A 26293-nucleotide genomic window follows, 5' to 3' on the forward strand; every position below is an offset into this window, starting at 1 on the left:
GTGACGGAGCTGTGATTCAAATTGATGGGGGCTCATTTTTCTTTTTTCTTTCCTCCCTCCTTCTTTATTCTTCTTCTTCCTCTTTCTTTCTTCTTCCTCTTCTTCACTCATGCTTGAAAAATATTGGGGGGCTTTGGGGGGGGGGGGGGGGGCTCCATGGGTTCTATGAGAGTAGGGGGGCTGGAGCACCCCCAGCACCCCCTGGCTCCGCCACTGTGTGTGAGTGCTCGGTGGCGTGTTCTCGGACTTCCCGGCAGCCCATCCGTGTATGAGCGTACGGTTCGCAAGGGTGCCCAAATTGAGTTCTTACATGATTCCCCAGTGTTCCTGGGTGCTTAAGGTTTCTTCAAAAAAATGCATCGTTCTTATTAGCGTAGCTGTCGAACATGGCCACAATTTTCTCTTGTTTATTTCTTGACGGGCTGAACGGGTTCCTCTTGCTCCAAAGGGGGGGCGAAGACGATGCTCCCATTCGCCTAGCGGCCGGCGAGGAGGGCGGTGGCGGGGCGGCCCTTCCCCTCCCCTTCGCCTAGTGGGCGCGGCCGCTGCAGATGTTGATGGAGGTTGCCGTCAAGCGAGCGGTGGCGGCGCCGGCGGCCCCGGTGAGGCTAGATCCGGTGCCGGCGGGTGCGCGAGGTGTCCGGCCACAGATCCGGCGCCGCCCTGGCTGGATCGGGCGCCTGCGCGGCAAGGACGTGCGCTGGTGGGTTTGAAGGGCAGTGGTCGGCGGCGGCGGCGGCTTCGGCGAGCACGGGCGGCGGCGGCGGCGGCAGGGGCTGCCGCGGGTCAGTGGCTGCGGCTGCGGCCGGTGCGGGGCACGGGGTGGCGGCTGCGGCCGGCGCCATGGTAGCGGCGGTTGCAGGGGCTGGGCTGCCGGTGTCTGCCGTCCTTAGCCATGATGGCCGAGGGATGGTGGGGCTGGGGTGTGCGGCGCGCAGGCGATGGATACTGCTGTGATAGAATGGTGCTCCCCTTCTCCTATCCTTGTCGGCGATGCTGGTACGACGCCATCTTGGTGGTGGGGCCGGGGGCTGGCTGGTGCTTGCTGGTGGCGCCGAGGTAGTGCTTTCGGGATGCGCCGGGCTTCTTTCGATAGAGGCGGTGCGGAAGCGACGGGGAGCAGGCTACTGCCAGGCCATGTGTGTGCGGCAGGCATGGTGCTGAGTCGGGCGAAAGCCTTCACTGACGTTTTGTCGGTGGGCATGGTGGCGGCGCCCTTGGGGCGTCGTTTTCCCTGCTGGAGGCACCATAGCGAGGCACCATGTTCTCTGCAGCGCGGGGCTCTCAGGGGAAAACCCTGTCCATCTATGGACGTGCGCCGGCGGCGCATTGGCGTCGTGTCCTCGTTGGAGGCGCCGCATCTGGAGACCCGGAATGGCTTGTGGTAGCGGTGGTGGAGGTTTGGTTGGTGGTTTCGCCTGTTTTCTGCAGGATGTGCGCATATGGTCCGTGTTGGCAGGAAGGTGCAGAGGGTCCATGGGTGCTAGAGGACTTGGGCTGGCGAGCAAGGTGCAGTGGTGAGCTCGGTGACGGCGGGGCAGAGGTGGTGCTCTCTTTGCGGCTTCAGATATCTGAGTCCTTGGCAGAGGAGTGTAAGGCGGTGGGAGAGGCGAGGCCCACACGCAGAGTGGCCGGGATCAATGGTGTTCATTGGTGCTGCGACGGGTGTGTTTTGCTGACGCACCACTGGAGCAGAGGGATCGACGATTGTGTTCGTGCGGCTTGAGGATGATAGTCCCATGGTGGAGGAGTTCGGGTAGCCGCTCGGGCTTGCAGTGGGCTACGTCTATTGGCGTGGCACAACGTTGGCGACGACGGCGCAGTTCGCGGCGGCTTCTTTCGCTTCCTCTCCAATTTGTGTGATGGTGTAGTGTTTTGTTGGGTACGTTATTTGTGTGGTTGTGGTATTCGCTTTGGCGCGTTTTGTACGAATGCTTCTTCTTTTTATATGATGTGACAGTGCTCCTGCCTTTTATTTAAAAAAAAAGACGATGCTCCCCCTAAATTTACCAGAAAACCTTCATGATTTGGAGATGAATCTTGAATTAGCTTCTGAGTCCTTTTCTTTACGGCGGCAAATGATCGAAGGCCACGTTACCCGCAAAAAAAAAAAGGCCACGTTGCGGTCTCACGTGTTCATCCCACTGTGTAGTGTAGAGGATCATGTAGACATGAAGTGCGCCACGCTCAGCAGCACATGATTGATTTAGTCTAAAAAAGGCTGGGAATTTGATTAGACGGAGGAGCCAGCCAAGCTAACCTTTGGAGGTCGAGAGGGGCTTTTGGACACCGTAATCTCATCCACACTGTTCTTCTCTCTTTTAACTTTTTTATTTTCAAGAAAATCAATCAATGGCACTAGTTGTTCTCCTCCAGTTTCTACTGTTGGTTACTCCAGCCGTAATGACTGATTTTGCTCTCGCCTCATGTCAGAGTTTCTGCACTGGTTGAATTTTCATTGTAGAAGACTGTATAAGTATTATTGTACTAACATGCATCACATGAATTCCTTATCACCACCACTAGTTAGTAGTGGTAAAGGGTCTTAAAATTTAGATTAGATAATGTAAGTCAAGTTGGATGTGAAGAGATCGCTAGAGCCATGATTCGTTACCACTGGTACCACCACTCCGTGTTTGGGCAAATATCAAATGTTGAATCAAACAAATGCAGTGTCAAAAGTTCAAGGGATATCTGTTGGACAAAGACTTCCACTTTAATAGGTTCTTTTTTTTTTCACTCCAAGCATTGTTCTTGCCGTTTTGAGAACACTCTGGGCTCTTGCGCTTTCCGGATTAATTATTTTTTGTTAATGCCGCCGTCACAATCCTCTCGTTCCCTCCGCTTTCCAGATTGTTTCCATGCTGCTTTCCCCCCTGTTTTGTCCATTTTGCTTTCTCCCCAACCTCGTGATATCACCACAAGCTTGGAACCAAGAGAGCTCCGGCACCTTCTCAGCTTGTCTCGTACCCAAAATAAAATGTAGGTCGTTTTGATTTTTCTAAATTTATATATTTTACTATATATCTAGACATATATTATATCTAAATACATAATAAATACTATGAATTTAGAAAAGTCAAAACAACCTATATTTTAAAACGGAGGGAGTAGTAGCTTTTAGAGCACATAAACTTGAAGTCGTTTATGGCCAGATAGGATAAGCACTTAATAATCTTTCGAAAAAAGGGATAAGCACTTAATAAGCAGGTCTAAACAAGGCCAGGCTTTGGGTCCGCCTAGGCCTTGTTCGTGTCCTCTGATATCCATCCAGGAATCGTTCCATTCCATCTAATCAGAAGTTATATAATCGTTCCTTGCGACGATTCCCTAAGAGATGAGAGATGGAAAAATTGAGGGAAAAACGGAAAGTGGAGAATTCAGCCCAATTTGAAAAAACACGATACAGCCCAATAAACAAAGGTTCGCTTGACATTGGAAGCACGGGCCGAAAACACGGCCTACCAAGCCCATTTCATTGTCATTCGGTATAAACAAAATATCGGTTTAAAAATAAAACATGTCAGAAGTGAGGATCAAAACTTAGTCTGGCGCCTTGGACCACTCGGCCATCCTAACTAGGACAAGAAACACTTACATAACTTATAGTATAATATATATATATATAGTAGCTCTATAGTGTACCCTAGGTATAGAATAGGAAATTCTGTACCCGAGCCAACCTACCAGCGTCCCGATCCAACCCTCGGCCGCGCCGGCCTCGACCCGCCCTGCGCCCGGTTTGGCCTAGCATCCGATCCACTCGGCCAGTGCTCGGCTTTGCCGACCCACCTCCGCGGCGGTTTTGCTTTCCCAGTCATCACCCCGTTCCACCAAGCCGATCAATTCGCCCCTCATCATCAAAAAAAAAAAAATCAATTCGCCCGTCGCACCGCCGCCCGTTCCGAGCTCCGCGAGGTCGATCCGCTCTGTCGCCATCGCCCCCTAGATCAGATCAGTACCTGCCGCCGCCATTGCCGTCGACCGCTGGCCGGAGTCCCGCGACCCAATCCTAACGCGCGGGGACTCATTCATCATCTTGCCATCGTGCGTTCCGAGCTCGGCATGGTGATCCACTCCCGTTGTCATTGCCCAATGCCCACAGGTCAGTAGCTGCCGCCACCGTTACCGTCGACCGCCGGCCAGAGTTCTGCAACCCGATGCACCTAACGCGCGGAGCTAACCCATCGCCCTGCCTTCCGCTCCACAGGAGCTTCTTCGATGGTGTAGCATTTGGGCGGATCCGGCACGGCGGCCCACTTTGATCCAGCTGCACGCGATGTGCGGTAGAAGCATCCCCAGGCCCCTGCCCAGCAATCTGCTCTTCTGATGGATGAGGTCTGATTCTCCCCGCCAGCGCAAGGTGCCCTGTGTCCTTTTCCGGTCTGATTTTTGTTGAATTTGATTGATTTCTCGTGGTGGTGCCAATGATTTACGCAGATAGTACATGAATTTTGGCTGTCGATTGTTGCAATCATGGAGTTGCAGGATATTTTTCCTATTTCCCATTTGATTCCGTGAGGCAGCACACCAGGGTGTGGAAATCCAAGGTTATCTTTCTGACATGATTCCGATCTGATTCATTTCGGCACACTTTAGCTTCCGAAGTCGTATAGTGTGATAGAAGTACATTTCTTATCCAATTTCAGTTTTGTTCTTAATATTCAATTCCATCTTGCAAGACAGTTCCAGGGTACAGGTTCCTCTAGCTCAGGTACGACAGGCCTGTGAAGCAGTAGTGCAAGACAGTTCATGTCAGCTCACCTTGCAGCGGTCGCAGCAGCCACGTCTCCAAGGGATGGAACCTGGCAGCTCATCTGCTGCACCAGGATCAGTGCCACCCCGTCCAAGGGAGCCCATCCGCCATGCCCGTAAAGTGTTTGACAAAATGCTCAGGAGGGCAAGTAGTGCTGTGATATTTTGACAGAAGATTTTGCAGTATCGTTCCTTTCAGGCATGCTCTTTCTTTCACTTAACCAGCTTGACAAATTGGAACTGTACGAATTGTTGATTGTTCCTTAGACAAAGCAAAATTTTGAAGGTATTTAGACAAAGCAATGCTTAACCTGTTTAGTCGACTTAAGCTGTCACTGGTTTTGTATTCTAGAATTTCTTTTGTCAGTATAAAAATTGATATAGTGATGGCTGGTGATGGAGGATTTCTTCACTAGTCAACGCAAAATAATGGGCTAGTGCAGATAATAAGGATGATTTTTATATTTAAGAATTGAGGATTTCATCAGCTAGGACTGTCACTATCTTCTAATAATGGGCAGAAACGAAGCACTTCCTATGTGCTGATTATAGCTGTTTCCTTGGTACGTTCAATCCTTTGCTGTTAAATTTCAGCATATAAATGAGATATAAATGACTAGTATACGGTTATGATGATTGATCGAGTTCTCTAGATTGGAGTTCACATTTCTGAACAATCCATTATAGCCAATTTTTCAGATACATGTGGCGACCACATTTCTAATTAATTCACTGTAGTTATCTTTTTTCAAATTTCAAATCGATGTGGCCAGTGACATTTCTAATTAATTCATGTAACCAAATTTTCAGTTTGTTGTGGCAACTTCATTTTCCAGTAAAGATCAAGACTGCCATTTTTATTGGCTTCACATAAGAAGATAATGCTATATTGAGTACTACATCTGCACCTACATGTCTAATTTTTTTCACCTATTCTAGTCCCATTTTCCCTGTTTCATTATTATAATTTTGGTTTCTTGCAGGCTCGATAGCTATGTATAACGGCATGGTGCTACATACAGTCTGGACTTTCTTCCTTCTCAACGATCTTTTTAGCTGACTATTTACTGACAATGAGGGAGTGAGAATTCTATCCTGGTTGAGTTCAGAACCTCCTAGTAAGAAATAAAAATAGTTCATGTAATTTCTTTACTCCTTGCCCATTTCACCTTCTGAACGATATTGTTTTGAAGCTTCTGTCTTGTGGAACTAGACCTCCTAGTAAGAAATAAAAATAGCCTGTGTACTTTTGTTGTTACTCCTTGCTCATTTCACCTTCTCTTCGGTGTGATCTGAATGTTCTGTTTGTAGCACTTTTGATTCTAGACTATCATTTCGTGTGTGTTTTTGTTGTTTATGGGTGCAGTGTTTTTTATTTAGCGATTCGGATACAAGGAAGAAGGCCAGATTAGGCCAGAAGGTGCATGGGGAGCAGTGGTTTCATATATTCCCTTGTGATTTGGGCATTTGGTGAGATCCGGTGTGCAGCACCTCTTTTTTTTTGCTAGCCTATCCTTTCATTTTGTTTATTCAATTTTTGGTTCAGCAATCATGAGTTAGTTAATTTAATTCATTTCACTGCATCTCTGAGTATGTGAGTACATTGATAATGCAAACCAGTGATCTCCTGATTAACAGGAGCACCACTGGAGCAACATCGCAAGGTGGGTGTTTCGCCGACCAGCAGTGCCCACTGCCCAGGACATGCCGCTGGCCGCATGATCTCTTCTGCCATCATGCCACGGTATTTGCTCATCTCCCCTGGGTACATCTCTTATGTTTTTTCTTTTTTTTTTTGCGTTGCTGGTATTCTCTGTGTGATTTTGTGTTACAAATAGAAGATTCATATTGATGTCACCTTCATTTCTTGAACTAGCTGTATAAATATTGGAGATTATTCATTTTTGAGCTCTTCTGTAACATTTGGAAACTGTTCTTGAACTTTGCACTGCTCATTTTTATGGCAAAACCTGATGCAGAGGTGGTTGTATCACATCATTTGCTTAATTTCCCAGTAAATGTAGCCCGGATTTATATTTTGTGTGAATGCTACTGATTTCCCAGAGCTATATTACATGCTAATGCATTTTCAGCTTGTCTTAGCTAATGCTTCAACACAATGATGCTTTCCACTGATCTGATCTTTGTGCTGTATTTCAGGTCAAGTATAAGTTCTCTTTTTGTCAGTTTTTTCTGCATTTCAGATGAAGTATCAGCAATAGCTGAAGGCCATATGAAGCAGGTCGACTAGCTGATGACGACAAGGATCAGTAGAACCAGAGGATGACGCTTGACATCAACAGCTGGTCTGGACAAGGAAATGGGCCTTCATAGGGACAAGGAGCTTTCTCTGTATCTCTCATTTTTATGACGACATATGGTTGTGACTGGCGTAAAACTATTGTATTTAGGATGCTCACGAATAAGATAAACCGGTTGTAGCCAAGTTATTATACTTACATTTCCAATTACTAGTTTATGCCAGCACGAAAATGATGGCGTAAAACATCTGTATTCAAATTGGAAATTTCTACTAGGATTAGGATACCCATGAATGAGATGAGCCAGTTGCTGCAGAGATATCATATTTACGTTTCTAAATGCTAGCTTTACACTACGAATGAGTATTCAAATTGGAAATATGTGTTAAACTGTCATGAAGGAGATGGGACTTTTTCCTACATTCAATGCTAGTTGCCTGGACAAAAAATGCCAATGCCTGGTAAAACAGCGAGTGTTTATATGTACAGCAGTAGCACCGCTCAAACAGGTCTTTGCGTCAAATAACAAAAAGGTCCACATCGTGCCTTTTGCCAGATGCCAGATTCATCTGGTGACGCAACGTGGCAGCACGGGCACCGGAAACCGCCTGCTGGTGGAAAATTGGCGAGATCGAAGAGTCCAGCGCCCAGCAGTTCCAGGACCGGGCGCGCTCACACGGGAAAACCCGGCCGGGGCCTCGGACGGAGGCGCGATGGTGGGTGCGCTCGGGTACCGAATATTATTATGTACCCAGGGTATGGAATAGGAGTGTCATATATATATATATATATACCTAAAATAATGAATAAAGATTGTGGGGCTGCAAATTGTTACCGTCCTTTTATGGCCCCCGTTTATTTCAGGTTATAGCCGATTTTGAGAAATCCAAAAGCCAGATGACTCATAGAATTCATAATCAGCTAGATTCTCGATCCCCCCCCCCCCCCCTCCCCAAAAAAAACAAGCCTTCAAAATCAGCTCAAAGTTGAAACAAGCATGGCCTAGGATTCTTGCATGACCTTTACATACTTGTAGCAAATGAATTGTTTCACAAAAAACAGACTCGATACCATCCATTCATGGGACATGAATCTGGAGATGAACACACACAACAGCTATAGCGGGCGCCATTTTCAGTTCCTCACAAACTATTCCACCATCTTCTTAAAGCATACAACATGGGTGAGTTATCCAAGGTGAGGGGAAATACTGGTGCAGAGCAAAGCAAAAGACAGCGCCCAGCCTAGAATATGTCCACTGCTCTATGTTCTTTGTAAGCACATGAAAAGAAAGGCAAGACATGTAACCTTTCTTGTGCTTGTGCACATTCCCCTAATGCCTTCCATTCTCAGAACTGTACAGACAGTTCTCAATATCAATGCCCAAAATCATCGAGGGCGAACTACCAGGACTTATTCTGTAAAGCCATGCCCAGGCTAAAGGGGCGGGAGTATATAAATAAAGGTGCAGCGCCAAATATTACTCTTGCTCCTTGGTAGGCCCATAGGGTACAATATAAAGTGGGTGAAGAAACTTATTATTCCTTCTAAATGGAGCAATGACAACTCAAGATTTCAACTAGTCACAACTGCAATTTAGTGGGACAATCATGGAACTTTGTTACACCTGCTGACCTGCACACCCACCCACACATGAATTTTTCCCAGCTAACTGCAGATAAGCTGAAAGGTGAAGAAATGAAATTCATCTTAAGTGGCCAGGTGGAGACAGGAGTTAGTGCGGACTGGGAGTAATGGAACTCTATACAAATTGATTCAGTCCAGTGAAAATGCCAGCACCAATCAAGCCAGAAAGATTGATATCTGTGTTTGCAAGCATAGCATCAAATATAAAGCATCAGAACTAATGCTGATAACTCGCACTGTTTTTCTTTCCTCAAACAACTCTCACAGGTTTTCAGACATTGCAAAACAACATAAACAATCTGAGATCAAGAAAAAATAATTTTCTAGTAAAATATGAATTTACAACTATGCGTGAGCAGTCAGGAACATGCCAATTTTACTTGCAAAGGAACACATACAATGTAGTCACACATCACGCTCATTCTAAATGATCTGGAGTCTTGAGAGATGTATTCCTTAGAAAAAAACAAACAGAGCACATGGACAGAACAGTCCAGTGCATTACATTTACTTGTACAAAAACGACAGGATAGAGTAAAGGGGCCGGCATTAGAGTGGTGTAGAATTTTATTTTGTAGCTTGAGCAATGATGTTACTTATGGAGCTGGCTTCCTCTTTCGCAGCCTCGACTAATGAATCCTGCACAAATCACATTTCAGAGAGAAGTTTGTGAGGACAAAATGGTCATGGACTTCTAATAGCAATTAATTCATAAAGTACAGCATTCCATCTGTGTCATAGAGAATAAAGGAGGTTTTGTACCTTAATCCATGCACAAGTTTCACATCAATAAATTGAAACAGAAAATGATAATCAGGTGGCACAACAAAGGTGTTACAATACTATTTAAGCATCCTCTACTAAATCACAGGGTAAACAAACTGAAGCACAAGTGACATTAAGACAACAACCAAACAAAATCTCATGCCACATATTGTAACACTCCTAATTAATCCAGAAGAATAGCAGATTTCCAAGGAAATATAAAAAGTTTGACAAATGTCAAGATGCATACCTGTGCAGCAATAAGTCTTGCAACATTTTTCTTGCTAGATTCTTGAAGCTCGCCAGCGATAAGAATCTCATCCAGTATGTAGTAGGCCTGCATAAATGGGAAATCAACATTGATGAACACATGCCCATAAGCATGATAAGAAGCTAGCACAAAGTTGAAATGACTAAGTTCAATATATCATTCAGTGTTAACAAACATTAGGGATTACCTTGTGAAAATTGAATATCAAATCCAGTTCACATACCTAAAGAAGTTATAGAGAAAACAGTCAAAACAATGACATGAAAAAATGAATCCTTATTTATGAGAAAGAATACTGAAGCACTCACGCTGCCGAAATAGCGGTCCAGTATCTCGACGAAATGATGGATGATCTCGAGGACTTCGAGCTCATTGTCATCAGCATCAATGCACATGCAGAAATACAGGCTGGCATACCTGCCAACCGTAGTTATAAAGCGACATCAATAGCTAGTAGCAGATATTGCAAAAGCAGCAAAACCTATGTAACAAACAGTAAAACTAATAGCATTGCAGAGCCATACCTCCTGTATACGACCTTGTAACCTCTCCATTCGACAAAGTTGCAGAGTTTGGGTCCTCGCGTAAGAATGAGTCCACTGAGCTCACGAATGACCTTTAGAAATTGAGTAACAAAGTATATAAGCATACAGTATAATGCGCCTCACCAACAAAATATATGCTATGGATACTGCTAGTTCATATGATAATGTAAGATAATAGTGTCACTGTACACACAACCTGTTCTCAGTTTCTCACCTCCTCGCAAACATGTTAAAGTAGTGGTAACAGATTTATTATATCATCAAACCTCAAAATACCAAATGCAATGAGAGGCAGAAGAACACTGTGAACGAATACCTATCCAAGTTTACATAACAGAAACCATCCATCACAGTCTCCATGGAAACATAGATGCCAGATCAAGATATAGCTTAGAAGTTGACAACACAAGAGTAGCATAAGAACACCAAACTTATCATTACAAAATGCCCTAGTAACAAAACTTATCATTACATAACGCCCACCACCATACACTTTTACTGTTAAATTTTGATTTGTTCAAACAAGTCATGGTTGCAAAATCCTAAAGCATACATGACATATTAATAGGCATAGTCTTAACTTTTGCAGAAATTAGCATCCGCTGGTAGTAATAAAACACAGAGCACAGCAGCTGGAACTGAATTACACGAGTTATCGAACAGAGAGCAGCTTAGGATACTGACCTTGGTCCTCTCCTTTTGGGTGTAAGGCGAATACCACTTGGTGAGCCTCACCTTGCCCTGGCGGCTGATCAGGAGCACGAAATTAATCTGCAAAAACACACGGGAAAGCGTCAGATTTCAACTAGCTTCTAGTCTCGTAACCGTATACCGTATACGGGTACCCGTATGAACACCGCGTGCGGCGCAAACACAAACACACGGATCGCAAAAATTACAGGGGGAGAGGGGCGGATCTTACCATGGCGGACGGGTAGGAGAGGTCGTAGCACGCTCTGGATCCTGCGTAGCCAGGGGCCAAAAGGTCGAAGTTAGCGGGTAACATGCGCATGGAATTTGGTCAGATCCAGATGCAAATAGCTTACAATTAGGGTTCGGGGTGCACGGTTTCGCACAGCGGGAAGGGAAGGGAAGGGGTGCGTACCTGGTGGGTGCTATTCGCCGGCGAAGGACCCGACGGAGAGGGCGGCGCCGCCCGGAATGAAGCCACGGGAGAGGGAGAGACGTTGAGGCGGTGAACGGAGATCCACGGGGGGCGATCTAGATCGGCCACCGCACCAGCGGGGAAGCAACGGGCCTGCGGATACGAGCAGACTAGTAGCTCAGTGCCAGTTTTCTCTATTTTCTTTTTTTTTCTTAGCTTTTCTGGTAAGGTAATGACTTATTAGATACAACCGGCCAGTGTCCTATTGCAAGGCCGGTTATATCCGGCGTCCACACTACATGATGCTTCATCCAACGACATGGAGGGCTTCCCCCGCGCACGAGCGGCATCAAACCGAGATGGTCCCATGTTTCAGAAGGCAGAAGAGCAGTGGAGAAATTTATTCAAAACCTTGGGACGTGCGTCAGCTCATTTCATTCACCTCCTCTCGGGTTCGTCTCTTCCTCTCCTCCCATCCCCCAATCTCGTTCTCTCGCACCCCTCTCCCCCATGGCGCCCAACTGGGGCGCAGCACCCCCGGGCGAGGGCGAGGTCAGTGATCCCCCCCGCCAACCCCACACACGCGCGCATTCGTCCCCCCCCCCCCATTTCTCTAACAGGATGTGCTCTGTGTTTTCCGGTTTCATCGACGCGCTGACTAGCAGGAGAAGGGGCAATTCATCAGCGCGTGCTGCGTGGAATCGCTGGATCAGGCCCTCTCCGCGCGCGCGCATCGAACCTAGCGCGTGCTGCGTGGAATCGCTGGATCAGGCCCCCTCCGCGCGCGCGCATCGAGCCCTGCTGCTCCCCCTGTTTGTCCTAATTGAGCTCTCCATCCGTTGGTTTTTTCTGCTTTAGCATTTTTTTGTCTGATGTGCTTTGTTTTTGTGGATTCAGCGGCAATCCATTCAGAGGCACCGCCCCTGTGCAGCAGCATACGTGCGTGGCGCATTGAAATCTCAGACATCAGCCCAAAGTGAGTTTCTCTCCCGCGCCCTCTTCCCTTTCCCATCCTCTGCACACGAGCCCCCCTGCACATCACGTGGATTCAGGCGAGGGTGTCAAGCTCGAGATTAGTTTACCCCACACCCCTCCATCCCGTGGGGTTTTTCAAGTGATGTGCACATATTTTTTTTCCAGTTATAATCTAGGATGGGGGATGTGGGGCTCGATGCAGAGATTAGGGGGTGCTAGATTATAATCTAGTTGTGTCAAAATCCATTTATAATTGCCAAGCACAAAAACATGGGGTTCAGTAGATCACACGTACCCTAGTAGAGACAGGGCGCATTCCACTTTTTGTTAAGTAGTATTTTTGTATGCAGCAATCCACTGGTCAGTTTCGGGTATAATTGCATCAAAATTCATTTATAATTGCCTAACCTTAAACAATATAATTGCATTCCCCTTTTGTTGTCTTTAGCACAAGCATACCAGAAATGTAGTTTTCCAAGTAGATCACAGTTGGCTGTTTGCCTTTTTCTGGCTATAAATGTGTCGACGTTCATTTATAATTGCCTAAGCACAAACAACATAGTTGCATTCTTTTGTTTTTACCCCCACCTTTTTTTCCTAGCTGCATGAATGTATTTCTGTCCAAGTAGATCAGAGTTATTTTTCTATTTTCCACTTTTTAGCACTAAATCTGCATCAGTTAATTTTTTTGTTAATAATATGGCAGGTTTTCTGTAACTTTCCTACAACGGCAAGAAGGCAGAAGCGGCAACAAGGCCGCCCACAAGCACCTAACATTGAGGTGCGCTATATTCTCTCTATTAGCTGTATAACCCATCATTTTTATAGGCAATAACATGGTTTTCATGTTGGGAAGTTTCTATACTTCACTAGGCATATTTTAAGATTACAGTAGGCAAAGCAACTAGCTCTTTTTTGTCTGTAAGTTTGGGGCTCTTGTTTGTCAGTTTTTATAATTTAATTTTTGCATTTCGTTTTTGAAGTCCTGAAGAAATAGAGCATTGCCTTCTAGACTATTCAAGCTATACCCAAGTTTGACAGGCCCCAGCGCACTATCATTAGATTCAGCAGTTGGCACGCTCTCATTTTCCTTTCTGCCATGCCCTTCTTTGTTACGAACAAAGAGGACCTTCCGCTGCTCCCTCTCAGGACCTGATAGACGCGAAGTGTCTGTGCGGATTGAGAACCCTGTTGACGCTCACTAACGACCATTTCTGAGCGTCAATATTGCCATAATAAATGGACGGACTTGCATTTCTTACACTCATGCTACTAATAAATCACCAAATTCCACATGTCCCTCTAGATTTCTATGACTGCAGGATTTAGCTGGAAATGGAGGACAATCACACCCTTTGCACCGAGGAGCAAATACCGACCGATCGGATGTCGCCACATATGGACCAAAATGCCACCAGAGAAGAAATCCAGCAGGAACGAAGCCCAGCCATACACCATTGACAAGTGGACCCTGAGAACAGCCCACAGGAAAAAGGAGAAGGTCGGTGGGACCACTGGGAGGCCGGCCGACCTACAGGTCGGCCGACCAGCCCATGGGCCCCACCGCCTTCAGGCTTCGACGTGGCACTCTCTGATTGGCTCACAACGTCGGTTCCAGGGGTTCCTTGCTGATTCCACGGCCGAGGAGAGGGTGGCTCCCCACTATATATATGAGGGGAGGGGCTCCATTTCAAGACATCACCAAGCATCAAGCTATCAAGTCACTCTCTCAAGATGTAGTTCATCTTCTCTTGTAGAGGTCTTAGGACTAGAGGAGTTCGGGTTCGAGTCGTAGTTCATGGTCTTAGAGTCTTCATGGAGAGTCCGGTATGTCTTTTACTTTATCTTCATGTAATTTTCTGAGTTTGTACTAGATGTTTATTTACTCTATTAAGTACTTTGGTTCGTATGCCCTTGTTGTGTATATGATCTTTCTTGTGAATTATGAATGTCTTCATGTGCATAGACTAGTCGTGTATCATGGCTTTATTTCATCTTCCTTAATTGGGCGCTCTAGAACTAAGGCCCCGGATAGACAAGGGTGTCCTTGCGCAAGGCTAGAGTGGTGCTCGTTAGCGTAGGCGTGGTGTCTAGGTTGATGACCACGTTTGAATGCGATTCTACCCCACGGTTTGTAGAGGTAGCCGGCAGGTGGTGACAGCCCTGTTCGAGCCTTTTAATAATCCTCCACGTTCGGGTAGAGGAGTAGGAGGTGCATAAAGCCGTCGGGCTCCTCCTATTCATCTGGATGCGGTCTCCCTAGTCCATTGATCAGGCTTTTCCTTTTGCTGTGAACGACTCAGTTCAGCTGTTCATAAGAGTACAATAGAATATAGCTCTAGTTACCCTTGATCTTACTCTTATCTCTCCAATATCCTAAGCATGCCGTCTAGTTGTGCTAGTGTGTTCACTACCCCTTTTACCATGAATATTATTTCCCTGTTCGGACCATTGACATTAATCTTTAGTGATCCCTCCGAGCTTAATTAAATTCTATACACCACCGCCTTCCCTGCGGAAATATAAATGACACCCCGGGTTACTCTCGGGTAAAATGCTACGGCGGTACTCCGTGCGCTTGCGGATTTATTCGTGGCCCATGATTTACCTGCCACCCGATTGACGTCTGCGGATGCCATCGCTGATCTCCAGTGGTGACGTTGGTAGGCGCCAACAAGTATTTTTGGCGCCGTTGTCGGGAAAGGCATAGGTTAAAAGAATTTATTTAAGTAATGAAAATCTCTATGGTTAGTGGCCAGTGTTCTGGCAGGCCAACCATGCTATCTTCTTTTTGTGTGAAGACAGGGGTAGTCTCCGATCAATTTCAATTCGCCAACGTATTTCACGACAAATCCGAGTCGACTTCAAGACAAGCGTGATTTGGCACTCTTGATTTCTAGAAGTCAACACTTCGGCAATTAAGTTGATCATGATTGCATTCACCCTTGGAAAAGGCTCGAATTCTCTGCTCGAAGAAGTGCTCTATTGTCGTTGCCTGATCACCAACAGCAATAAACACTGCATCAATCGAGAAGGCGACCACATTATGGTGCAATCCAGGTAAGTAATTTCTAAACATTTCAGGGGCAATGCTAAGGGATGATATGTATTATGAGAAGTTCAACCCGATCAAAAGAGGACCAAATGATAATCCCGAAAACCCCAGACACCACATCGAGGTATGAATTCTTCCGATAATTTTCATAAAGATGTGTCACCCTTTGGAATTATTTTGTCAAGCTAATCAAAGTTGACGGAATGAAATGTCTCGTTCAAAAGACTCTAAATTTTGAGCCCTTGCCGACAGGTAAATCGGTAGTTATCCCATATTTGATTTCAACCATTGTATGTTTGAATTTTCCTCAATTCCATTTGCTTTCTTGCATGAACATTGCATCTTTTGCATGAAAACCCTTGCATATTTTGTTTTCTCGTCTTTTCCATCATAAACCCCCATGAAGCTTGGAATTAGAAAAGTGCCCAAGGGGCAATTTTGGAAGAAAATGGCAGCCATAAAAGTTTGGAGTGTAGTGCATGCATGAACTTGGATGATTTACATGTCAAAGTGCATTTGGGGCCACTTCTAGGCCTACACCGGCCTACCCCTATGCTCACTCATGCATTTTTGGACCATGTGGCAGCCATTATGAATCAATGAAAAAAGGAGGACAAAATCGGGGCCAGCCACAGGCCGGCTGACCCCTTGGTCGGCCGACTCAGTGGTGGTGCTCCTCTATAAAAGCCAGTGCACAGGGAGCTCATGGCACTCCCTCTGTCCAGTTCTACTAGTTTCACTCCGAGTTCCTTCTTCCTCTGCTCTCCTTGCTCTTGTTTCTCCCCAAGTTCATAAGAAAAAGAAGAAAAAGATTTCCCTCTTTTGCATTTTCATTTGCATCTCATTTGCATCTTGTGTTTACCTTCTTCTCTTCACAAGAACGTGTTTGTGGTGGTACTACTACCCCGCAAGAATAGTTTTGTGGTGCGTCATCGCCCACAAGAACGATTTTGTGGAGTGTTATCACCCACAAGAACGATTTTTCTGAGAGGCAACCTTGCCCCACAAGGACTACTAACTCTTGGACAGCTGACTTGGTTTTCACTAACATAATCCTTCCGAATGTTTGACTTGTTTGTTTGCTGCAATGTCTTTCAGGAACATCGGAAAGAAGGTGTTGGGAGCGCTCAGGAAGGTGACCGGGTCGAGCTCAAGTCGATCAAGCTCGCATCGCTCATCCACCCCCACGCCAAGTTACACTCATCAAGATGAGCAAGCTGAGTCCCAGGCGCCAGAAGAGCAGCCAGCACAACAACAAGAAGAAGAGGCGCCGAATAACTCCCACCTCGACATTCGAGGGGAGCGAGAACTCCAAGCGTACAACATCCTGAAGGATCGAACCTTCGGTCATACATGTGTCACAGAACAGTCCAAATAATACCAATCAAGTGCACTAATCAACCATTTGAACTTAATCCTCCGCTAATGCACTTCACCAGTACACCCAGACTGTCTGCTATAACCAGGATCGATTACACGGGAACTCTCGCCAAAAGACAAGCACAGGTGATTACAAGCAACAAAAGTTTTCAAACTTAACTTACAACCAGAGTTAAACAAAAGTCTCCAAATTAATTTACAAAAAAAGTTTTACAAACCAGGGTTACATTTCGTATACAGAGTTCAAACGCAGTGGAAAAATACAACCAGTTTGAAACAAACTTCAAAATACAGTACGGTAGGTAATGTCGATGACAAAGGAAGAGCTTCACATCTTGCCCACTGATGTGAGGCTCACCTGCCTACTCTTCACGGAGAAGGCGGAACCCACTTGACCGTCCAACCTGGAGGAAGAGGCTGACCAATCCGGAACGCATAGGTTTCCTCGAAGTCTTCCGTAAGATAGCCTGCTCAGAAGGGTTACAACCAAACCTTGAGTACTCTAATACTCAGCAAGGCTTACCCGTCTATGGGTATACTTAGCCCATTATCTAGACATGCACAGCTCTTTGGCTCTGGGTTATTTTGCTGAAAAGCTACTAATACTGGATCCTTACTTTCAATATTTTAGCTCCAATTGTGTTGATAGCTAGAAACTAGGTTTGCCTAGTTCTCTAGAGCATACATGGTTAACCATATTATCTTTTCAAGAACATCAACATAAATCCATCTTTTCTCTTTCTTTCCTTTCAATCCTTACTACGATGCGACGCATTGACCAAGGCTCTCATATCCGCGAGTCACGGTGAATCGATCCGATTTAACCTTGCAAGGTGGACCTAACTCACACGCCATGTGCGACCCCGGCAGGTCACACCGAGCAACTGTTCCCACGATTACCCTGAAGCCTGAATCAAGCCCGCCAGCACCCGGATGATGAGCCCCGCACGTGCGAACACCCGGTGAACCCGTGGGCCACTTCACCATCCGTCATCCCTACCCAACACCGCAGGTCGAGACTCAGATTCCAACGCAATTTAGGTAATTAGCTTACCAGTTTCGACTACCTCCTACTCCCGGCATGCGGTTAGTACTGTTCAACCTCAGTCAAAGGGCCAACAACAGAACGGTACTCAATCGACACAGGCGGAGACTCAACTTTCTTTTAATCAACAACCATGTCCAACTTTCCCTCCGCCCGGTCTCCAATTCCCTTCTCATTGCATTACTTCTCATAACACTGCCTGAAGTAACAACCCTATATCTCGCGGGTGACAAGAAATCACCCGTCTTCTACCGAGTTTACTTAAGCATAGCGGTGCTAGCGATAACTGCACTAGTAAAGACACTGGGTATTCAAGATTATGCATCTATGGTTCGAATCAATTCCTTGAACGTAAATGCACAATACTTTAATATAACATGGAGTAATTAAAATAAGGGATATGCTCCGGGGCTTGCCTTGCAAGTCAGCAGGGTTAGTGACTTCTTCGGGAGTGTGCTCGACTGCGTCCTCCTGCTGTTCTCCTGCTTGCGGCACCTGGACCGGCTCGGCAATTAGCTCGTAGGCGACTTCGGTTTTAGCGTCTATACGAATAAAATAGGGTCATTTTGATCCATGCCACTACAATTTCTTGAAGTTGGATTTCATGTTGAAATCCATGATATTGAGTGGCATGATTTTGAACGTGACACCCAATTTCACGGAGTTGTGGTGGCACGAATCGAATTTTCCCAATAAAATATGCCATGCATGAGACTCATGAAATGATGCAAGGCAATGCAGTAAACATACAAGAATGCAGGGATAAAACGATAACAACAACCCTAACTATGGTTCAAAAGGGATGGTTCAGTGCTGAGATAAATTCCTGGTTCAAAAGTCTTTTAGCCTAAAATGTTTCCTATCAAGCAAAAGTTACTAAACTCGCTTCGAAGGATTAAATACAACCCTAGAACAACATGGATCAAATTATCCAGGGGCTTGTTTTGTTTCAAAAACACATGCATGAAAGAATTAATTACCACAATTATAAAAGAAACGAGCCTAGCTAGGAACAAAATAAAAGCAAGGACTTGACTTGCATATATGATCAAGCAACAAGAATTTATCAGAAAACATGATTTTGATAAAACATGCCACATAAATTCTCCAACATTTATTGATGACCGAAAATATTTATTTTAACCCTAGATAAGAAATCAAACAACAATAGATCCACAAACATGCACATAGGTTATGCACCTGAAAATTTTTCAGTGGACCACACGTGCAAAGAGTAGGCTACCATAAAATTTTTAGGATTTTTAGACAAACAGAACAACCGATACAAAATGAATTAGCTTAAACACAAACCATAATTTTAACAGGGGCAAAAGTGACATTTCACCTGCAAGAGTATTTTTCTTCTAAAGATCTTGATCTAAGAAAACTAACAAAATTTAGTTTGCATTTTTAGAATTTTTCTATGAATTGTTTTACCATTTAGAAATTTCAGCCGATATCAACAAAAAGAATAAAACCACCCTTAATCCCCCCTCTCTCGCTGACCCGTGGGGCCCACCCATCAGTGGGTCAGAGAGAGAATAGGGGGGCCCCTGCTTCACTGCCTGCCCCAGCCGCTCGCGCCGGAGGCGCACTGACGCGCGCGCGGCGGCTGTGGGCCGGCCGGCCGGCCAGCGGGGTAGCGCGGTGGGCAGCGGTAGCCCGCGCATAGGGAGGCCCGCCTGCTCGCGGCCCGCGCAGGGGCAGCGCGAGGGCGGAGCCCGGCAGCGGCATTGGCACGGCGTTGGCGGCTTGCGGCGGCGCGCGGCGTTCCGGCGGTGGGGAAGCAGGACGGCCGCGGGATGGGGCGGCGCGACGTCGAGGGAAGCTCGGCGGCCTCGGGGCGCATGGCGGCGCTGCGGGAGCTCGCGCAGGGCGGCCCCGCGGCATGCGCCGACGATGAACAGGGCGCACATGGCGGCACGGCGGCGCTACGGCAGCGGTGGCGCCGAAATCGGAAGGGGAAGGGGTCGGGGAGGTAGAGTAGAGTGCGAGGAAGCTCACCGTGTGCGCGAATCGAATGGAGGAGGGCCGGGAGGGGGTCATCGACGGCGAGGGCGAAGCTTCGACGGAGACGGCGATGGTGGCCGGTGGTCTAGGGCCCGATTCCGACCGGGTGTGGGTGCGGCCGAGTTCGTGGAGGGACGGAGGAGCTTCGGGGCGAGGTCGCGCGGCTTGGGGCGCGGGAATCGAGCGGGGGTGGCGAGGATGGCCGGCGGGGACGGCGGCGGTGGCACTGAGCTCGAGCTCGGCTCGTCGTGAGCGCGAGGGAGGGAGGGGATGGCAAAAACGGACACGACTCCGTGCGGATAAGGCCGGGCGTGTAAGCACGACAGGCGAGGTTCGTCGGCGCGACGCGTGGAGGGCTCGTCGGCGACCAAACGCCAGTGCGACGCAGTGAGCGCACAGTGAAGGAACAGAGGAGGCACAGTGGAGTTTATAAGAATTTTGACCCAACTTTGACCATCCAAAACTCCAAATTTCATATGGGAACATGAAATTTGGCCAAAATAAAAGTTGTAGAGGACAATATGATCTAGAACTTTGTTTTTGGGCACAAGTTGATTTGAAGATCGGATTAGAGACAAAAACACGATCGAACCCGGCTAAAATGACGTTTAACGCGCGAACTCGATTAACGCTAATGACAAGATTAAACTCCTAATTAGCGAATCTAAGATCATGATTAGCGCTCAGTAACACTGGGGTGTTACAACATGGGAGTTCGATGAGGACCTGCTGGAAAAGATAGGTATGAACGATGAATTTGCGAGTGTTTGGAAAGCCGTGGGTTGGTCTTCATTTGCTGAAATTTCTGAGTTGGGTTCAAGAGATTTAACCATGCAGTTTCTTTGCACTCTTGTGGAGACAAACAACGGGATTTCATTCCGATTTTTCGGGGAGGAATTTTCTTTGTCATGGAAAGAGTTGAGTACTGTTTTGGGTTTTCACCATAGGTGCAATCTTGATCTTGAGCAAGCAACCAAGGGTTATCACCGGGAAAGTTTTTGGCACACCATCTCTGGGTTAAACGCGTACACACACCCACGTTGCAATGATATTTAGCATCCGACTTTACATTTGATTCATAAATGGGTCGCTCTTACGTGTTTTCCTAGAGATGATGTCCGGACAGTTCGTATGGATGAACTTCGTATTCTTTATGCCATGGTGAACAAAATAAAAATTGCCCCTGTGCAAGAAATGGTTCGCCAATGGCTCGGAAATTTTCGAATGTCCGGACCAGTTGAGTGTACTTTTTTGTCACAAGAATTGCTACAAGTTTGGGCATGTTGAATTGGGCTCGATTTTCTTTTATTACTACTCCACGCCCATTGATCGATTTGGCATATTTAGTTCAAGGACATACTCTAAAAAGTGCTCCAGACGGCTCTATTATATTTTTCTTTCCCGGCTATGTAAACGAGATCCCGCTTCCTAACCTGGGACTTCGTTTATATAAGAGCCGTGGTTATACTTTTGAGTTACAGCCCACCGAAGTACCTCGCCGGAGTAGTGTGTCGGGAAGGATGACCAGAAGCCGGTCGCGGAATGCTGCGATAGATATGCCGCCACTACAACCACAAGCTTTTCATGGTTATGCACCCACTGCTGGAACAGCCGGACCCTCGTATGGATAGCAGTCCAGTTGGGACCGATATATCCCACAACTTGAAGCTGGGGGTTCATCCTGGCAGAGTGGTGGCAGCTCTGATTGGGATCAACCCGGATGAACAAACTGGGCATATGCCAGTGGTTCTAGTTCGAGCGGAGCACCTCCACTCAGGGGATACACGAGGTTATCGTGAACTCTCTCAGGGGATACACGACATCAACATCCGAGTCGGCGACATTGATGATAGGACGCAACAGACCCACGGAGCTCTCACTCAACATATCCAAGACACCGAAAGATATCACGCACAACAACAAGCAAATCATGAAACCACCATGGAACTGCTTCAAAAGCAGTATCAGGACGCTCAATCATTCTACCGGCACTATGGGTATTACCCTCCACCCGGCCAGTAAGCCAGCTTGGGGGGAAGGAGTCCCCAAAGGTAACATGTATCTTGCATTTGCATATTTCCCTTTTTCATCATCTTGCATTGCATGCTAAATTTTTTTTTGAGTCAGTCATCTTTATTTCACTTTAAGTGTCATTTGCTTTGTTTTCTCATGAGCGGTAAGAATGCCTAAGTTCTCCAGTTGAAATGATGAACAGTTGCTTTGTTTTAATTTCTTTGTTATGCATAGTTTACAACTCATATTCTCCAAGAACTGAGTTCGTTGGTCTCAAAAAGTTTATCCTGAACCTGAAATTTTGTGGGTTGCGAGTGCATGATCTGAGTTTAAGCTGTTGAGAAATATGATATGATGGATTAGAGTTGCTACAAATCTGTTCGGAGCAAAATTTTACGTCCGGAACTTTTATCTTTGAAAACTACAAAATTAAAAGTTCCTCGATGATGAGAAATACCTACCAGAGTCATATGCATGAAGCCTACAAAGAAACCATCTTGTTGTATGCTGCTTGTGTTGTTTTGAGCTTTGTCAAATTTTGTGACCTTTGTGAGTTTCTTTTCATACTCATGATCGAGAATTACGTACACACCACCCCCACATGCTAAAACTTCCACACCAGAAGGATAGCATTTCCATACCATCCATTCATTTCTACCCTCTTTTATGTTCCTTGCTCCATAAAAGTCTCTCCCAAAATTCTCTCCAATAAGGGCATGAGCTATGTATTAAAAAAAATGGACACATGAAGGTCCATGAAAAAAAATATAAAAAATTTTAGCCATGCCCAAAATATAAAAAGGGAGAGACAAAATCATGGAATATCCTTATTCTCTCGCTCTCCTCTCTATCCACCACATATCCACACACATGCACTTCTTGATCATAGTTGTATGACTTGCTTACTCTTTGGGTCCGATCTTTGATTTTGCAAAATATTTGAGACAAGTATGCCTTAGTTTTTCTCCCTACCTTGAGCTCCACCAAAAAGCCTTTAGAAGTAGGAGAAAGAAAGTGTACAAAAAGTCTTGGTGAGGATACAAACACTTTCGAGCGAATGAGAGTGTCATTCGAGGAACTTGTTTTTATTTTTTCGAAAACTTTTGAAAACCTCCGGACGTAATCTTGAGTAAAGAATGGGTAAGTGGTGCTCTATAAAACGTTCTATCTCTCAACCGCCCAAGACAAGGAGAAGGCCAAAAAAGCCCCATGCAGATTAAGGTAAAACGGGTAAGCAAAGTTTGACCAACTTATTCAGTTTGAGATAGAATGTGTAGTTGTAACTTGTGCATGATGAAGAGATGAAGCATTGCAGCAACTCCTGATCAACAACCTAAAAGTTTAGCTTTGCTCAGGGACAAGCAAAGTTCAGCTTGGGGGGGGGGGGGTTGTTGACGTTCACTAATGATCATTTCTGAGCATCAATATTGCCATAATAAATGGACAGACTTGCATTTCTGACACTCATACTACTAATAAATCACCAAATTCCACATGTCCCTCTAGATTTCTATGACTGCAGGATTTAGCTGAAAATGGAGGACAATCACACCCTTTGCATCGAGGAGCAAATACCGACCGATCGGATGTCGCCACATATGGACCAAAAGGCCACCAGAGAAGAAATCCAGCAGGAACGAAGCCCAGTCATACACCATTGACAAGTGGGCCCTGAGAACAGCCCACAGGAAAAAGGAGAAGGTCGGTGGGACCACTGGGAGGCCGACCGACCTACAGGTCGGCCGACCAGCCCATGGGCCCCACCGCCTTCAGGCTTCGACGTGGCACTCTCTGATTGGCTCACAACGTCGGTTCCAGGGGTTCCCTGCTGATTTCACGGCCGAGGAGAGGGTGGCTCCCCACTATATATATGAGGGGAGGGGCTCCATTTCAAGACATCACCAAGCATCAAGCTATCAAGTCACTCTCTCAAGATGTAGTTCATCTTCTCTTGTAGAGGTCTTAGGACTAGAGGAGTTCGGGTTCAAGTCGTAGTTCGAGGTCTTAGAGTCTTCATGGAGAGTCCGGTATGTCTTTTACTTTATCTTCATATAATTCTCTGAGTTTGTACTAGATGTTTATTTACTCTATTCAGTACTTTGGTTCGTATGCCCTTGTAGTGTATATGATCTTTCTTGTGAATTATGAATGTCTTGAGTGATTCATGTGCATAGACTAGTCGTGTATCATGGCTTTGTTTCATCTTCCTTAATTGGGCACTCTAGAACTAAGGCCCCGGATAGACAAGAGTATCCTTGCGCAAGGCTAGAGTGGTGCCTAGGTTGATGACCATGTTTGAATGCGATTCTACCCCACAGTTTGTAGAGGTAGCCGGCAGGTGGTGACAGCCCTGTCCGAGCCTTTTAGTAATCCTCCACATTCGGGTAGAGAAGTAGGAGGTGCATAAAGCCGTCGGATGATCAGGCTCCTATTCATCTGGATGCGGTCTCCCTAGTCCATTGATCAGGCTTTTCCTTTTGCTGTGAACGACTCAGTTCAGCTGTTCATAAGAGTACAATAGAATATAGCTCTAGTTACCCTTGATCTTACTCTTACCTCTCCGATATCCTAAGCATGCCGTCTAGTTGTGCTTGTGTGTTCACTACCCCTTTACCATGAATATTATTTCCCTGTTCGGACCATTGACATTAATCTTTAGTGATCCCTCCGAGCTTAATTAAATTCTATACACCACCGCCTTCCCTGCAGAAATATAAATGACACCCCGGTTACTCTCGGGTAAAATGCTACGGTGGTACTCTGTGCGCTTGCGGATTTATTCGTGGCCCATGATTTACCTGCCACCCCATTGATGTCTGCGGACGCCATCGCTGATCTCCAGTGGTGATGTTGGTAGGCGCCAACAAACCCTATCATGTTTGCATATGAATTATAGAATGCACATGCCTCCTGCTTAGTGTCAAACATCTGCCCAGTGTACGATACTGGAGGTGTGGACCAAATTTCCTCCACAACCTCCACATCTTGGCTGTTAGTAGGCACATCTTCTGTTAGGTTGTTCCCAGCAGCACCTAGATTGACATCATCAGCAACTGCACCATTGATAACAACTGGGTTTTGCTGATTTGGAGAAGGTTCAATGTTATGCACTGCAGTTGTCTGAGTGCAATATGTAGGATTGCCATCTGACTCTTGTAGGAAATCATAATCAAATTCGGCGGATGGGGGCTCATTTAAATCCATGTTTGCTTGTTTTATCTCTTTCTTTCTTACCCTGCACAACCATTTTGAAACAAGCACAAATATCATTACTCAGTATCATAATGAAAAACATTGTCAGACAATTATGTTTTTTTACTACAAGCACATCAACTTCCACAGTTAGGCAATTCTACTAAAAGTACAAGGCATTTTTTTGGAACATGCAAATCATGCATGTTTCTGGTTCATTCAGCATCAAATAACTAACAAATTTTGTCAGGCAATTATATCTTTTACTACAAGCACATCAGCTTCCACGGTTAGGCAATTTTACTGAAAGTACAAGGCAATTTTTTGGAACAGGCAAATCATGTATGTTTCTGGTTCATTCAGCATCAAATAACTAACAAATTTTGTCAGGCAATTATGTCTTTTACTACAAGCACATAAGCTTCCACGGTTAGGCAATTCTACTGAAAGTACAAGGCATCTTTTTGCACAGGCAAATCATGCATGTTTCTGGTTCATTCAGCATCAAATAACTACCAAATTTCCTAATGTGCAGATCCACTGACAACATTGGATTTGATGGTGTGGACGACAGGGAAACCCTGGGAGCATCCAACAATTCTGCCCAGAAATTTACCCACGCATGCTACTTTTCAAAATCCCCTGTGTATAGCAAGTTCCTGGGGCTAAACCGAAGATCTGTGTGGTTTTTTTTTTGCATCTGGATGAAGCGTGTCCCCCTCGGGGATCTATTAATGTTGCTGCAAACCTAAAACCAAGACATCGATGATGGATACATAGTAGTAAATAAAGTTTGCTTGTTCAAATCTGCTCATCTGATTTGCTCCTTTTTTCCCTTGTTTGTTTCATGGGGCCGCCTGCTTTCTGATGTTTTAATGGATCCCTCCTGTTGTTGTGCCGCCGCCGGGCGAGACGGAGGAAGGGGGGGTGTGATTTTCCATGCCGACAAAATACCCACTAGCATCGGTCGGGGACGGGGGGAACCAGAAAAGGAATTGCTAATATAATAGACTTTCCAAAAGTAGGTTGGCCGTAAGGGTGGGTAATATTACTGCCGGCTCTAGGTTAGTCGCCTCCTTGTAATCTTTGCGATTACTGAAGTTCATTAAACTTATTTCTTCTTTTTTTTGGAAAAGCTGTATCACCCTTTATCGAACTCAACAATTTCTTTTTTTTTTTGAAAGCACAAACTCAACAATTTCAATGCAAGTACTCAATGTTTAAAAAATGATATGTTCAGTAAAAAGAAGGATTCAAGGTCTAACATGGCAAGA

The 26293-nt window shown here is 45.7% G+C and overlaps 2 protein-coding genes and 2 long non-coding RNA genes across 8 annotated transcripts; 3 read left to right on the forward strand and 1 right to left on the reverse strand.

The window, feature by feature from the left end:
* Positions 1-3795: 3795 nt before the first annotated feature.
* LOC120703865 lies at positions 3796-5642 on the forward strand. 3 transcript variants are annotated; one of them, XR_005687294.1, is made up of 4 exons: positions 3797-4105; positions 4211-4338; positions 4441-4550; positions 4687-5641. It is a non-coding gene; the product is annotated as an uncharacterized LOC120703865 (long non-coding RNA). The 3 variants fall into 3 exon arrangements; XR_005687292.1 differs by having other exon boundaries at positions 3796-4105; positions 4211-4550; positions 4687-5642; XR_005687293.1 differs by lacking the exon at positions 3797-4105 and having other exon boundaries at positions 4112-4338; positions 4687-5640.
* Positions 5643-5738: 96 nt separating this feature from the next.
* On the forward strand, positions 5739-7248 carry LOC120703863. Of its 2 annotated transcripts, none has more exons than XR_005687290.1 (3): positions 5739-5895; positions 6122-6499; positions 6916-7248. It is a non-coding gene; the product is annotated as an uncharacterized LOC120703863 (long non-coding RNA). The 2 variants fall into 2 exon arrangements; XR_005687291.1 differs by having other exon boundaries at positions 5739-5873.
* Positions 7249-8110: 862 nt separating this feature from the next.
* On the reverse strand, positions 8111-11584 carry LOC120703866 (AP-1 complex subunit sigma-1). 2 transcript variants are annotated; one of them, XR_005687295.1, is made up of 9 exons: positions 11350-11584; positions 11167-11207; positions 10929-11015; positions 10224-10315; positions 10008-10116; positions 9887-9922; positions 9679-9765; positions 9169-9302; positions 8111-8343 (listed from the first exon to the last, which is right to left on the reverse strand). XR_005687295.1 is itself a non-coding variant. In XM_039988058.1 (8 exons), exons 2-8 carry the CDS (start codon positions 11167-11169, stop codon positions 9231-9233), a joined length of 486 nt encoding a protein of 161 aa, XP_039843992.1. In that variant the 5' UTR covers positions 11170-11207; positions 11350-11584; the 3' UTR covers positions 8964-9230. The 2 variants fall into 2 exon arrangements, 1 of the variants encoding a protein (XP_039843992.1); XM_039988058.1 differs by lacking the exon at positions 8111-8343 and having other exon boundaries at positions 8964-9302.
* A 124-nt stretch (positions 11585-11708) lies between these two features.
* On the forward strand, positions 11709-25825 carry LOC120702190. The gene is made up of 5 exons (XM_039985930.1): positions 11709-11901; positions 12015-12161; positions 12247-12325; positions 13031-13105; positions 25555-25825. Exons 1-5 carry the CDS (start codon positions 11709-11711, stop codon positions 25769-25771), a joined length of 711 nt encoding a protein of 236 aa, XP_039841864.1. The 3' UTR covers positions 25772-25825.
* The last annotated feature ends 468 nt before the right edge of the window (positions 25826-26293 follow it).

Source organism: Panicum virgatum, chromosome 4K (genome assembly GCF_016808335.1).
Source record: "Panicum virgatum strain AP13 chromosome 4K, P.virgatum_v5, whole genome shotgun sequence".
NCBI classification, from domain to species: domain Eukaryota; kingdom Viridiplantae; phylum Streptophyta; class Magnoliopsida; order Poales; family Poaceae; genus Panicum; species Panicum virgatum.